This window comes from Babylonia areolata, chromosome 18 (assembly GCF_041734735.1).
Source record: "Babylonia areolata isolate BAREFJ2019XMU chromosome 18, ASM4173473v1, whole genome shotgun sequence".
Taxonomy (NCBI): domain Eukaryota; kingdom Metazoa; phylum Mollusca; class Gastropoda; order Neogastropoda; family Buccinidae; genus Babylonia; species Babylonia areolata.
This window is the reverse complement of record NC_134893.1, coordinates 43004474-43019473: the sequence shown is the minus strand read 5'-3', so window position 1 is coordinate 43019473 and position 15000 is coordinate 43004474. Positions and strand designations below refer to the sequence as shown.

The window sequence follows — 15000 nt, the reverse complement described above, 5'->3', positions numbered from 1 at the left end:
CAGGGACAGACATTAACTCACTCAGTACGGCCAGTCCTCTCTTCTCCTCTACACAGACCCCTCGGATGTCCAGTGGGTGTCTCAATGACCCAACCTTTAGCTTCCGTCGTCAGAATTGTGGTACTCTTTGTAAACATTCACGTCTTCAGTATAAGAGCCTTCCACTTGCAATATTTTGATGATGGTAATTGGGGTGAAACGCTGTTAACGTCGTCTCTTTCGTCGTTCGTATGGAGAGAGTTAAACTGACATAAACGCAACATGATGTGAACTGACACAAACACAACGTGCACAGTGACACTCACAAACACACCATGCATCCAAACGCAACTGTCACAATGACACGAACAGAAATGTGCATCGGTAGTACACACACCGGCGCACACACACGCACACACACACACACTGACGCACACACACACACACACACACACACTGACGCACACACAAACACACACACACACTGACACACAACATATTATACACACACACACACACACACAACAACAACAACAACAACAACAACAACATGTACATTATATATATATATATATATATATATATATATATATATATATATATATATATATATGATTATAGTCTCACATCTACGCTGGCCTTGAAGGTGAAGGACGGCTGATCAGTCGGGGATTCCCCTTTCTTCTTCTTGGTGATGACCACCTTGTCCTTAAACAGGAACAGGTGGCGGTCTTTGGCGCGTGCGTTGCTGACGTCACTGTCCCACAGGATCATGTCATCCTGCAAGGAGCGGACAGTGATGGCGACATGTAATTCAGGGTATGGTTAGGATCAGTGCATGATTAAAATCAATTAAAGAGAATAATGGTGCAATCAACAACAGTTGGCCTGCTGAAGATCTAGTCACTGGTCAGCCCCGTCCGTATGTAACGTGTAATGTGCGGCTTATGTTCAAACGTGTGTGTGTGTGTGTGTGTGTGTGTGTGTGTGTGTGTGGAGGGGGGGTGGGGTGGTGCACAAGTTCTTATATTTATATGCACACCCATATCACACATGTATGTGTCAAAAATTCTACTGTATCTGTGTTTGTATTTGAATTTCGATTTATGTTAGTACCTTTTTATGTACTGCCCCCCTCCCCCCCAATATTCCTTATTATCCCGGTACACTTGGTAATAAAGATATTCTATTCTATTCTGTTATTTTTTCGTGGATTGTGGGTTTCTATAACACAGAGAGAAAGGGGGAGAGAGAGAGAGAGAGAGAGAGAGAGAGAGTGTGTGTGTGTGTGTGTGTGTGTGTGTGTGTGTGTAGATATCCTCTGCATATTCAACAAACAAAGTTTTCCTTGTGACCAAACACCGTTTTAAAAACCCACGGAGATGAAAATATTTGTACAAGCAATCTAGAACAAACTTGCTCGCTGTGAAAGCCATCAGTGCACTTTTCTGACGCAAGGGAGAAAAATCCACTATTCTTTCCTGCTGCGCGTTGCTCCTGAGTTGTCTGTCGCAATATGTCTGAAACCACGAGGTTTGAGGTCAACTTTTCTCGCTGCGGTGATTTGAAAATATATTATCCTGTATGAGGCAATCCTGTGTTTGATAGATCATAGGAAATCTGCCGATTTCTGTATGTAAGAAACAAAATATGCCCTGTCTAAAATCACTTTAGTGTACAGACGTTAAATTCAGTTAATGACCAACCAAACAAATTATCATGCCTCTACAAATTGTATTTGTGGTTTCTGACAGCTTTGGTTCCTTCAGTTGTTCTAAGAAGCGTGCCTCATCTGCGTCCCTGTTTAGGGGTGTTATTATTTATTATGATTTTTTTCCAATTCAAGGGACAGATCGTTCGCTTGAAAACCTCATCTCTCTCGCTGCACAAACACACATACACTTACGCACGCGCGCGCGCGCGTACACACACACACCTTACTCTTCCCCCTCCCTTCCCAACCTTCTCTCCCCTTCCCTTTACCCCCACCCCACCAACCCCCACACCACCCACACCCATACCACCCACACCCACACCCACAGCTCACATGCCTGATCAGCTGACCCAGACTGGTCGTCACCAGTTCCCGGAAGGCGTCCCTCCCCCCTCCTCCCTCCCCCCTTCTCCCTCCGCCACATCCCCCTCTCTCCTTACCCCCAACCCAATCCCACCAACACCACACACCCACACACCACTCCCACCACCCCCACACACCATCCACAACCACATCCACACCACACCCACCCCTCCCACACCACCCCCATCACCACATACAAAACTCACGTGTCTGATCAGCTGACCCAGGCTGGTCACGTCCCCGGACGGAGTCCCCTCCAGGTTGTTGAGGGTGAGGGCGTTCCGCACCTGGTTCTCCAGGCCGGCCAGCATGGCGATGGCCCTCTCCAGGGAGCTGCAGTCCTCCCCGGCCCGGGCCGTGTAGCGCAGGACGTCCTTCAGCAGCGTCTGGTAGGACTCCAGGCGGCAGATGGGGCTCTCCAGGAGGCGGGAGAACGTCAGCTCCGAGTCTCCGATGGAGCGGCTGTAGTCCTGGTGTTGGTTGTGGTGTTGGTTGTGGAAAGGATACAGTGGTGGGGTTGGGTTTGGATGGGATGGGATGTCCGTGATGTGATGTGACACAATTTCACACACACACACACACACACACACACACACACACACACAGAGATAGAAAGAGAGACAGAGAGAGAAAGAGACAGACAGGGAGAGAAAGAGACAAACAGAGACACAGAGACAGAGACAGACAAAGACAGACAGAGAGAGAGTGACAGAGAGAGAGAGAGAGAGACAGAGAGAGAAAGGGACAGACAGACAGACAGAGAAAGAGACAGAGAGAGACACACACAGAGACAGATAGAGAGACAGACAGAGACAGAGAGTGAGTGTGAGAGAGAGACAGGGACAGACAAACAGAGAGAGAGAGAGAGAGTGTGTGTGTGTGTGTGTGTGCGTGTATGGCTGTGTGTACGTGCGAGCGTGTGTGTGTGTGTGTGTGTGTGTGTGTGTGTGTGTGTGTGCGTGTGTGTGTGTGTGTGTGTGTGTGTGTGTGTGTGTGTGTGTGTGTGTGAAAGTGAACAAGGAGGAGGAGAAGAAGATGACACAAACTAGCACGCTCTCTCTCTGTCTCTCTCTCTGTGTCTCGCACACACACACACGCGCGCACGCACGCACACACACACACACACACACACACACTTACATACAAACGCTTGTGCTTACAGACACAAGTGTGCGCACACGCACAATTGCACAAACGCATATTCACACATATACGCAATCACATCCGTACATACACGAGCAAGCATACACTTTCACTCACGTACACATGTACACACACATGCACTCATATACCAGCACACACGCACGCACGCAAACACACACACACACGCAGGCAGGCACGCACTCCCCCCCACCCACACACACACACACTCCCCCCCACACACACGCACACGCACGCACACACACACGCACGCACACACACAGACACACACACACACACACACACACACACACACACACACACACACACACACACACACACACACACACACACACACACACACACACTAGTTAGAAGAATAAAGTGCATAGGGCACACTCAAATTTAACTGGCTAAGGACAGAAGTGAACAGCCTTACGCACTCCGCACTTCCCTGCAAAGGTCACAGCTCACACACATACTATCAAAAAGTAAAAGTAAAATATTTTCAGGACACTTTTCACTGAGACGCTTTTTGAAAGTTGATGAAGTGTTTGTACACTTAACATGACAGACTTACTCGTAGGAATTCCTGAGCTTCCTCTGTCTCCACGAAGGTCTTTGTTGCCAAGTGATCGATCCAGTATGACACGTACATGTTGAACTTTCGTTCCTGAAAACAACAAGCGTATAATTGGGCACCAAATTAGGCACAAAAATACTTTTGTTGTTGTTGTTGTTGAAAAAAAATCGTTTTAATTTCAATTAAGTTAGACATATGACAACATATACATACACATCCAGTATGACACGTACATGTTGAACTTTCGTTCCTGAAAGCAACAAGCGTATAATGAATACTTGGGCACAAAGATACTTTTTGTTGTTGTTGTTGTTGTTGTTGAAAAAAAAATCGTTTTAATTTCAATGAAATTTGTATTTGTATTCGTATTTCTTTTTATCACAACTGATTTCTCTGTGTGAAATTCGGGCTGCTCTCCCCAGGGAGAGCGCGTCGCGACACTACAGCGCCACCTTCTTTTTTCCTGCGTGCAGTTTTATTTGTTTTTCCTATCGAAGTGGGTTTTTCTACATAATTTTGCCAGGAACAACCCTTTTGTTGCCGTGGGTTCTTTTACGTGCGCTGTGTGCATGCTGCACACGGGACCTCGGTTTATCGTCTCATCCGAATGACTAGCGACCAGACCACCACTCAAGGTCTAGTGGAGGGGGAGAAAACATCAGCGGCTGAGCCGTGATTCGAACCAGCGCGCTCAGACTCTCTCGCTTCCTAGACATAAGACATCTACATACACATCTAGTATGACACTTACATGTTGAACTTCCTTTCTTGAAAACAACAAGCGTATGATGAATACTTGGGCACAAAAATACTTTCGTTGTTGCTGTTGTTGAAAAAAATCGTTTCAGTTTCCATCAAATTAGATATAAGACAACATATAGCCTACATACGCATCCAGTATGACACTCACATGTTGAACTTCCTTTCTTGAAAACAACAAGCGTGTGATGAATACTTGGGCATAAAAATATTTGTTGTTGTTGTTGAAAAAAATCGTTTTGTGTTAAATGAAATTAGACATAAGACAACATATACATGCGCATCTAGTGTGACACTTACATGTTGAACTTCTTTTCTTGTAAACAACAAACGTATGATGAATACTTGGGCACAAAAATGCTTTTGTTGTTGTTGAAAAAAATCGTTTTTATTTCAATCATATCAGATATAAAACAACATATACATGCGCATTCAGTATGACACGTTCATGTTGAACTGTTTATTTCCTGAAAACACAAAGCGTATGATGAATACTTGGGCACACAAAAAAATACACTTTTTCATTAAGCGTTTAAATTTCGATATAATTAGACATAAGACAACATATACATACGCAACACGACAACAATATAAAGACAGCAACTTAACAATGATAACAGTAGGTGATCTTTTTAAATGAAAAAGCAGCCAACAGTAACAAAAATTGTCCATATCTGACATTAAAATGCTTTCAGATCTCCGCTTTCAGGGGATCGACCGACAGGAATGAAAACAGAAAGAGGAGGAATTTTGTTTAATGTCCCGTCACACATATCGGTGATTGAAGACATTTTGTTAAAGTATTTATGAATACATCTGAGTATTATCGGTTAGAAGGGGTGGGAGATGTGGATGAATGGAGGCTTGGGAGAAACTGGGCAAATGAGGGTAAAAATGTGGGTGAAATTTGGAAGAAAAACAACAACAACAATTCTAAATACAGTTACAGGAAATTACTTAAAGGACTTCGTAAAAGAGAAGTCGTTAAACTGACAAGCGAAACAACTGATAACGAATGCAAAAAGTCAAGAACATCAACGTTCTCAGTCACTTGTGAAGACACACTTTCGTGTACAAAAGGCTTCATCAAACTACAGTGAAAAATTATATGCTCAAAACAGAAAGAGTTGTAATTTCTGTAGGGCTCAATGCCTGTGGTGTTTCCACCTCCCACACCGGCGAAAAGTCATGACGATACATGACATGCATTCTCACATTTTTTGGTGAAGAGAAAATAGAAACCACCCACTTGACTAAACAAAATGCAGTCAGGAAAATATAAATGTTTATCACACAAGGCAAAAGAATATGCTCACATAGATGCCATTTGAAAAAAGTGTGTGTGTGTGTGTGTGTGTGTGTGTGTGATTTTTGAATGAGTGGCTGGTTACGTGTGAATGCATGCGTGCGAGCGTGCAAGCGAATACGCTTGCGGGTATATTATGTGTTGTGATAAGTTGATGCGTGTGTACGTGTGTGTGTGTGTGTGTGTGTGTGTGTGTGTGTGTGTGTGTGTGTGCGCGCGCGCGCGCGCCTTGTGTATGTGTGTGAGGGAGAGAGGGGAGAAAGACAGAAAGCGGCGAAAAAAAAATCAGAATAAAAACCGGTGTGTAGTTACGTGAGACAAAGCTTACCTTGACAAGGAAGGCATCCCCAATGGTTCCTGGGTTGGCAGCAGAGGTCTCCAGTATTCTCAGGAAGACACTGTTGGAGGAATGCACACTTAATGCTGAAGGCAGGGACACTGGGCAATAATCATGCATACAACACAAGCACCTAGTATGACGATAGAGTTCAACAACATAATGCATGCATATACTAAAATCATCCGGACACATATGTACAGTAGGATAAATGAATATCTATCTATCTATCTATCTATCTATCTATCTATCTCTGTGTATGTGTGTGTGATATTTTAGTTTATACATGCATTATATATATACATGTGTGTGTGTATGTGTGTGTGTGTGTGTGTGTGTGTGTGTGTGTGTGTGTGTGTGTGTGTGTGTGTGTGTGTGTGTGTGTCTGTGTGTCTGTGTCTGTGTCTGTGTGTCTGCGTGTCTGTGTCTGTGTGTCTGCGTGTGTGTATCTGTCTGTCTGTGTGTCTGTACATGTTCATTTGAACGAAACAAACGTGTTTTAAACAATCAAATCAGAGGAGAAAAAAGTCTAAAATATAAACAAACAAACAAACCCAATTACCTGACAAACAAAAAACCACCACAATACGACAGAAGACATTTGGAATCCACCTCCCCCCAGCCCCCACCCAAAGACACAGCCAGGCAGCCAGACTGACTCACTCGTTGTGGAAGTCCATGATGTCACTCATGTTGGAGAAGATGAGGTCCCGCTTGTCCTTGAGCACGGAGGGCGTGGACCGACGTCCCAGGCGAGGGTAGTAGGAGTCCACCAGCTTCTGTAGGTCCCGCACGTACTCCCGCTCACTCTCTATCAGCTCCGCTATGGCGTACCTGCTCACAGGGAACCAGGGCAATGGGACAACCGAAACACTTGACTGAGGGGGGGGCTTCTTTTCTGAAGACCTTGTACTGTCCAACTCTCCCTAGAGTGACTGAGGGGGGGGCTTCTTTTCTGAAGACCTTGTACTGTCCAACTCTCCCTAGAGTGACTGAGGGGGGGCTTCTTTTCTGAAGACCTTGTACTGTCCAGCTCTCCCTAGAGTGACTGAGGGGGGGCTTCTTTTCTGAAGACCTTGTACTGTCCAACTCTCCCTAGAGTGACTGAGGGGGGCTTCTTTTCTGAAGACCTTGTACTGTCCAACTCTCCCTAGAGTGACTGAGGGGGGGGGGGGGGCTTCTTTTCTGAAGACCTTGTACTGTCCAACTCTCCCTAGAGTGACTGAGGGGGGGGGGGGGGGGGGGCTTCTTTTCTGAAGACCTTGTATTGTCCAGATCTCCCTAGAGTGACTGAGGGGGGCTTCTTTTCTGAAGACCTTGTACTGTCCAACTCTCCCTAGAGTGACTGAGGGGGGGGGGCTTCTTTTCTGAAGACTTTGTACTGTCCAACTCTCCCTAGAGTGACTGAGGGGGGGGGGCTTCTTTTCTGAAGACCTTGTATTGTCCAGATATCCCTAGAGTGACTGAGGGGGGCTTCTTTTCTGAAGACCTTGTACTGTCCAGATATCCCTAGAGTGACTGAGGGTGGCTTCTTTTCTGAAGACCTTGTACCGTCCAGATATCCCTAGAGTGACTGAGGGTGGCTTCTTTTCTGAAGACCTTGTACTGTCCAGATCTCCCTAGAGTGACTGAGGGGGGGGGGGGGGCTTCTTTTCTGAAGACCTTGTACTGTCCAGCTCTCCCTAGAGTGACTGAGGGGGGGCTTCTTTTCTGAAGACCTTGTACTGTCCAGTTTCTCCCTAGAGTTTTCTTATCAATACCTGTTCACAGGGAACCAAGGCAATGGGACGATCATGCAACTCAGGGTCAAACTCCTGTGGTTTGTTTTGCTGTTTTTGTTGTTGTTGTTGTATTTGTTTTTCCAAAGAGATATATAAATCCAAGCCGACTGACTGAATGCATTCATTAATGATGAGGATACCGCAAATGACCTGACGAGGATGCCCAGTGCTAGGAATTAATGATCTTTTTATTTTAATGTCACAACATAAATTGCTACTAATTTTCGTGTAGCTTGGAACCAGTATGAAAAAATAATAAAACGATGAAACATAAACAATGGTGAGCAAAAAAACAAAAAAAAAAAAAAAAAAAGCAGTCAAACAATGATATGAGTAAATGAAATGCTGACACGTCATAATTATTATAGCTGCCCTTTGAGAAAAAAAAAAGAAAAGTAAACGCAACCAAAACATGCAGACTGTTAGACATAATCCGGTGTTTTTCTCATGATCTTAGAGATCTTGGAAAGTATAAGTTTGTTTTTGTTTGTTTCTTTTTTATATATATAATGTACATATGAAATTTGTATTCAATTAAAAAACAACAACACTGCAGCTCAAAGAGAGGTAATAGGCAAGGGGGTCCAAATACAAACTGTTAAGTTCAGTCAAACGTCACATCTGAAACCCCAAACTTTGAGAAATTTTCGCAAACTTAAACAAACTCCTGTTAAGCGATTTGCTCTGACTGTTGGGAAAGTTAACGAACTCATTAACTTCGTAACAACCACTGCTATTATATTTGTAAGAAAACTACCCATATCTTCATGTTAGAGAACAAATACAATAATGAGCCAACGAAACTGTTTATATTACAGGTACGTGTTTTGTAAAAATATCTGCAACGTTAAGGACGAACGATAACATTGTTAACTCTATGTGTTCGCTCTTCAGCGTCGTTCGTGTGTTCCTCATGTGCGCTCTCCCAATGATAGCCCCCCCCCCTCCCCTCCCCCCTCCCTGACTTCATGGGTGCGAAAGACCTTGACTCGTATTTTACCATAAGCATGAAAGTGATTGAAACATAAAACTGACCCAGCAAAATGGAGTAGGTATGAAGGGCCACAGTATTTAAAACTTTAAAAACAACAACACCTTTTCCACTTTATTTCATGAAGGCCGAAAATCTTTTTTGTCTTTTCTTGTCTCTGGAGGGAACAGGCAGAAAGGCATTTATCATTACTTTCTTTCACGTCTAACAAACGATATTCTTTTTTTCTTTTTTTTAACTTCTCTTTCTTTTAGACTTAACAAAATTTGTGTAAATACTTTTAGAATGTTTTGGTTTGTGGTGTTGTTGTTGTTGCGAAATTGTGGTCAGTCTTTTTTCCCCGTGGTGGTCGGTTAGTGTACAAATAAAAACTACATTACAGCTGCATGAATTCACGTGTGTGCCATAGTAGCCGATTAGTATATATTTCTTGTGTGTGTGTGTGTGTGTGTGTGTGTGTGTGACAGGAAGAGTTATTCTGACCAAAGTACGAAATATTCAGGATATGACGAATGGTATACATTTGTGTTTGACATGCTACCACGTAATATCAAATTTTATTGCTATGACCATGCACTCTAATACTATGAGTACACTGTAGATCTAACCGTGACAAACTTTCTACTTTCTTTGTATTGATGAACAATATCACCCAGAGATGTGCAGAAAATCAAATCAAATCAAATCTGTTGGGGTACGAAGAGCAACCACTCATCCCAAGCAAGGCACAGTCCACAACCATCTACTGAAGTATAAGCCACATCAAAACCAATACTGTTCAACAAAATCTGCATTTTTATATGGTATATTCTGTAAAATGGCATGCATATATACACTGTCCAACAGCTCGACAGTAGATCCAGTTTAGACTGCTGCAAAAACACAACTGAGTACAAAACAACGAAAGATTTCAAACGAAAATTCAAAATACTTGTGTCTGTTATCGTGTTCGAGAAGGAACCAAGAATATAAAACTCACCAAACCAAAAACAGTATCAGAAACACAAAAAAAGCAAAACGTGAGTGTGTGAGATTAAAAGAAACTGAATGAGACCAAATGAAGAGTTTAAAAAAAAAATGGAACAAACACAAAGCTGCTGTATTTGGGCATGCATGCACTGAAGAGCTTTCCGACTCACTCTGGTGATATTGCTTCACTCTCCACATCCTGGAGGCTATGGACAGAGCACAACGGGGACCTTTCAACCACTGCGAGGCAGCCAACACCCAGCACAGATTTTTTTTCTTTTCTTTTTTTTCTTTCTTTCTTTTCTTTGTGTGTATGCAAATATTCAGATATACCTGCCAAAGTCATTTTAAAACAAGGAAGAAAAGTAAATGTTTGTTCATTCATGATGCTTCTGTGTTTTTAAAGCTTGCTTAAAGCAAATCTATATACCTCTTGCAGCGTAATAAAAAAAAAAAAAATTAAAGGCAGATCACAAAGCTTTCAACAACAAAAGCAACAACAAACAAACAAACAAAAAACAACAACCTTGAAGGGATGACTCAAAAATTCTTCCTAGCGCTTAATCAAAGAACTGTCCTTGCGAAATAACTATTAATAACATCTATTCAAAAGAACACACACACACAACAACAACAACGAAAAACAGACAACACAAGTACTGACACACACACACATGACACCCAAATCTCACTTTCTCTTCAGAACGGCCTCCTGCTGCTTGTTGGCGATCTGCAGCACCTCCTCGCGGAAGACCTCCCGGGTGGACCTCTGCTGCAAGGGGGAGCTGGTGCTCTTGGGCTCCAGGTGGGCGGCAGGCACCCAGCCCTGCCTGGCCGGGGACGACTTGGTGGGCCGGGTCTGCACCAGCCAGCGGTCTGCCCGCTCCATGTCCATCACCTCCACCACCTGGCCCTCCGTCACCTTCAGCCAGTCCGCCCACGCCTCGCCACCCGGGGGCGTGAAGTCCGCGATCACCACGTAGTCCGGGTACTTCTGAATTAGTATGGTAGAAAACGACAACAACAACCACTCAGATTAGGCTAAAAATATTATTCACTATCAGACGAAATGTAAAGCTTTCAAGAAACTAAGGGAAAAAAAGGAATATTGCTACATAGTCGGGTTACTTCTACAACAGAACGAAAACGAAAAGAAAAAGAAAAGGAAAAAACAACAACAACAACAACGAAAAAAAAACCCCCCAAAAAAAAACAAACCCACCAAACAAACAAACACAAAAAAAACAGCGTAAACTTCGATATTCTTCAGCATTATAAAGATTGACGAAATGTACAGCTTGGAAGAAACGAAACGTTTTTGCCAGGAAATCAGGGAACTTCCGCAACAAACTTTTGCGACCACTGAACAGAAAAAAACAACAACAAAAACATAACAAAACAAAAACCAATCTTCCTCAAAGTTTTCATGTTCAAGGGGGTGTCAAAGCTTGCAGGCTGACCCCGATGCACTACATCACATCAGCATTGAAGAAGGATAAAAAGAAAGAAAGAAAAAGGGATAAGATATTGGCGATGCTTAGTGCACTCGGATCTTAATGATTATGCTCGTTGGTTGATTTCACAGTTACCCCAACAAAGGATCAGTAAGTACATGTCCTATGTCCTCACGTGCTCTTGTGTGGTATAATGCACAATTCTATATGTATTGTCTCATGTGAGGCGCTTAGAGCCCAATATATGGGGAGAGTGTGCCATATAAGTACAAAATATCATTACGGTATCAGTTGAACTGAAGTCATTCCCACCTGAATGATCAGTAAGTACAGTGACATCAGTTGAACTGAAGCCAGTTCCCACCTGAAGGATAGATAAATACAGTATCACTAGTTGCACCTGAAGGATAGATAGTACAGTATCACTAGTTGAACTGAAGTAATTCCCACCTGAATGATCAGTAAGTACAGCATCACCAGTTGCACCTGAATGATCAATAAGTACAGCATCACCAGTTGCACCTGAATGATCAGTAAGTACAGTATCACCAGTTGCACCTGAATGATCAATAAGTACAGTATCACCAGTTGCACCTGAATGATCAATAAGTACAGCATCACCAGTTGCACCTGAATGATCAGTAAGTACAGCATCACCAGTTTCACCTGAATGATCAGTAAGTACAGCATGACCAGTTGCACCTGAATGATCAGTAAGTACAGCATCACCAGTTGCACCTGAATGATCAGTAAGTACAGCATCACCAGTTGCACCTGAATGATCAGTAAGTACAGTATCACTAGTTGCACCTGAATGATCAGTAAGTACAGTATCACCAGTTGCACCTTAATGATCAGTAAGTACAGTATCACTAGTTGCACCTGAATGATCAGTAAGTACAGTATCACCAGTTGCACCTGAATGATCAGTAAGTACAGTATCACCAGTTGCACCTGAATGATCAGTAAGTACAGTATCACCAGTTGCACCTGAATGATCAATAAGTACAGTATCACCAGTTGCACCTTAATGATCAATAAGTACAGCATCACCAGTTGCACCTGAATGATCAGTAAGTACAGCATCACCAGTTTCACCTGAATGATCAGTAAGTACAGCATGACCAGTTGCACCTTAATGATCAGTAAGTACAGCATCACCAGTTTCACCTGAATGATCAGTAAGTACAGCATGACCAGTTGCACCTTAATGATCAGTAAGTACAGCATGACCAGTTGCACCTTAATGATCAGTAAGTATAGCATGACCAGTTGTACCTGAATGATCAGTAAGTACAGCATCACCAGTTTCACCTGAATGATCAGTAAGTACAGCATGACCAGTTGTACCTGAATGATCAGTAAGTACAGCATGACCAGTTGCACCTGAATGATCAGTAAGTACAGCATCACTAGTTGCACCTGAAAGATCAGTAAGTACAGCATCACCAGCTGCACTGAAGTCAGGCCCCACCTGTCTCATCCTGATCCGGTCCTCGTCCTCTGAGGTGTCCACCCAGTCCAGCTGGCTGGTCGGGGACCGGGAGTGCTTGTTGGCCTCTCTCTTCTTCCCGCTGCCTGGGGTGTGCAATGGGGGAGGTTGGGGGGGAGGGGGGGTCAGAGCGGTGACAGGGTGAGCAATCTATGTCTGTCTGTCTGTCTGTCTCTCTCTCTCTGTGTCTCTGTCTCTCTCTCTGCTCCTCCCCCCCACCCCCTCCTTTGCCTGGGTTGAGGAATGGCTCGTAGTTGTGACAGGGTGAGCAATCTCTGTCTGTCTGTCTGTCTCTCACTCTCTCTCTCTGTCCCCTCGAACCACACACACACACCCACACACCAAACAAATATGTACGCAAGCGGTGTGCATTTACACATAAATGTATAAGCTCACATAACTGTAATCAAAGACACACAAAGACATACAGGCACACACATTCACACAGACACAGAGACACAGACACACACACACACACACACACACACACACACACACACACACACACACACACACACACACACACGCACACACACACACACACACACACACACACACTCACACACACACACACACACTGATGATTGGCTGGTACTCACTGTCAGCTTCTGCTTCTCCCTTCTCTTTCAGGTAGGATGAAGGAATAAAGCACACCTAAATTAAAAAAAAAAGAAAAAAAAGACATTGTTACAGTCCAATCTTCAGATGTTACAGAGTTCATTTAGAGTACTGGAACAACTTGTTTTTTTTCTTCACATTGAATAAAACACACCTAAATATAAAAACATCATTGTTTCAGTCCAATATTCAGATGTTACAGAGTTCATTTAGAGTACTAGAACAACTTTTTTTTCTTCACATTGAATAAAACACCTAAAAAGAAAAGTCATTGTTACAGTCCAATATTCAGATGTTAAAGAGTTCACTTAGAGTACTGGAATAACTTCTTTGTTTCTTCACATTGAATAAAACACGCCTAAATATTTATTAAAAAAAAAAAAGAGAAGTCATTCTTACAGTCCAATATTCAAACGTTACAGAGTTCATTTAGAGTACTAGAACTTTTGTTCTTCACACTGAATAAAACACACCTAAATATTTTTTTAAAAGTCATTCTTACAGTCCAATATTCAAACGTTACGGAGTTCATTCAGAGTACTAGAACAACTTTTTTTTCACACTTTACAGTTTGCAAAACAGGACTGAGTTACAACAAAAATCCACGAAAGAAAACTGGGTACCTGATGAGGTGATGAGAAGACGCACATTTTAACTTTTTTTAATTTATGTATATATATATATATATATTTATTACATTGGCATTTATTCTCAAATAATGAAATCAAGCAAATTAGTTAACATTATAGCATGCGATATCCATTCAAATAAAACAATAGAAATCGCATTTGACTTAAAGCACAATACATGAATCAAGGGGTTAGAGGAACGAAATACATCAAATGGACAAATGAAACACCACAAAAGTGCTTCGCCTTTCTTTCTTGGTTCATATTTCGATTTTTGTTTCCTTTTGTAACACCGAAAACCTTCAAAACTTTGTGGAAAGAGCATGAAGTGTTACCATAACACTGCAGTCTCTACAAATGTCAGCAGAGGTGTAACCAAAACACTGTAGTCTCTACATATGTCTGCAGAAGTGTTACCATAACACTGCAGTCTCTACGGATGTCTGCAGAAGTGTTACCATAACACTGCAGTCTCTACAGATGTCTGCAGAAGTGTTACTATAACACTTCAGTCTCTACATATGCCTGCAGAAGTGTTACCATAACACTACAGTCTCTACAGATGTCTGCAGAAGTGTTACCATAACACTGCAGCCTCTACAGATGTCTGCAGAAGTGTTACCATAACACTGCAGTCTCTACAGATGTCTGCAGAAATGTTACCATAACACTGCAGTCTCTACAGATGTCTGCAGAAGTGTTACCATAACACTGCAGTCTCTACAGATATCTGCAGAAGTGTTACCAGAACACTGCAGTCTCTACAGATATCTGCAGAAGTGTTACCAGAACACTGCAGTCTCTACAGATATCTGCAGAAGTGTTACCAGAACACTGCAGTCTCCATACGAACAACAATGTCAGCAGAACACTGCAGTCTCTACA

General features: G+C 42.8%; 1 protein-coding gene across 5 annotated transcripts in view; it reads right to left on the bottom strand.

Moving 5' to 3' along the window:
- Positions 1-15000, bottom strand: part of LOC143292788 (uncharacterized) — a 159787-nt gene that overhangs the window by 107549 nt on the left and 37238 nt on the right. For 4 of the 5 annotated variants that reach the window (XM_076603361.1, XM_076603363.1, XM_076603366.1 and 1 more), the window contains exons 9-17: positions 13468-13522; positions 12851-12954; positions 10615-10916; positions 10093-10128; positions 6845-7015; positions 6173-6242; positions 3777-3869; positions 2263-2526; positions 607-759 (exon numbers count right to left, since the gene is read on the bottom strand). In XM_076603361.1, coding sequence (XP_076459476.1) covers positions 607-759; positions 2263-2526; positions 3777-3869; positions 6173-6242; positions 6845-7015; positions 10093-10128; positions 10615-10916; positions 12851-12954; positions 13468-13522 — 1248 coding nt within the window. The remainder of the gene's footprint in view (positions 1-606; positions 760-2262; positions 2527-3776; positions 3870-6172; positions 6243-6844; positions 7016-10092; positions 10129-10614; positions 10917-12850; positions 12955-13467; positions 13523-15000) is intronic. The other variant, XM_076603364.1, reaches the window with a different exon arrangement.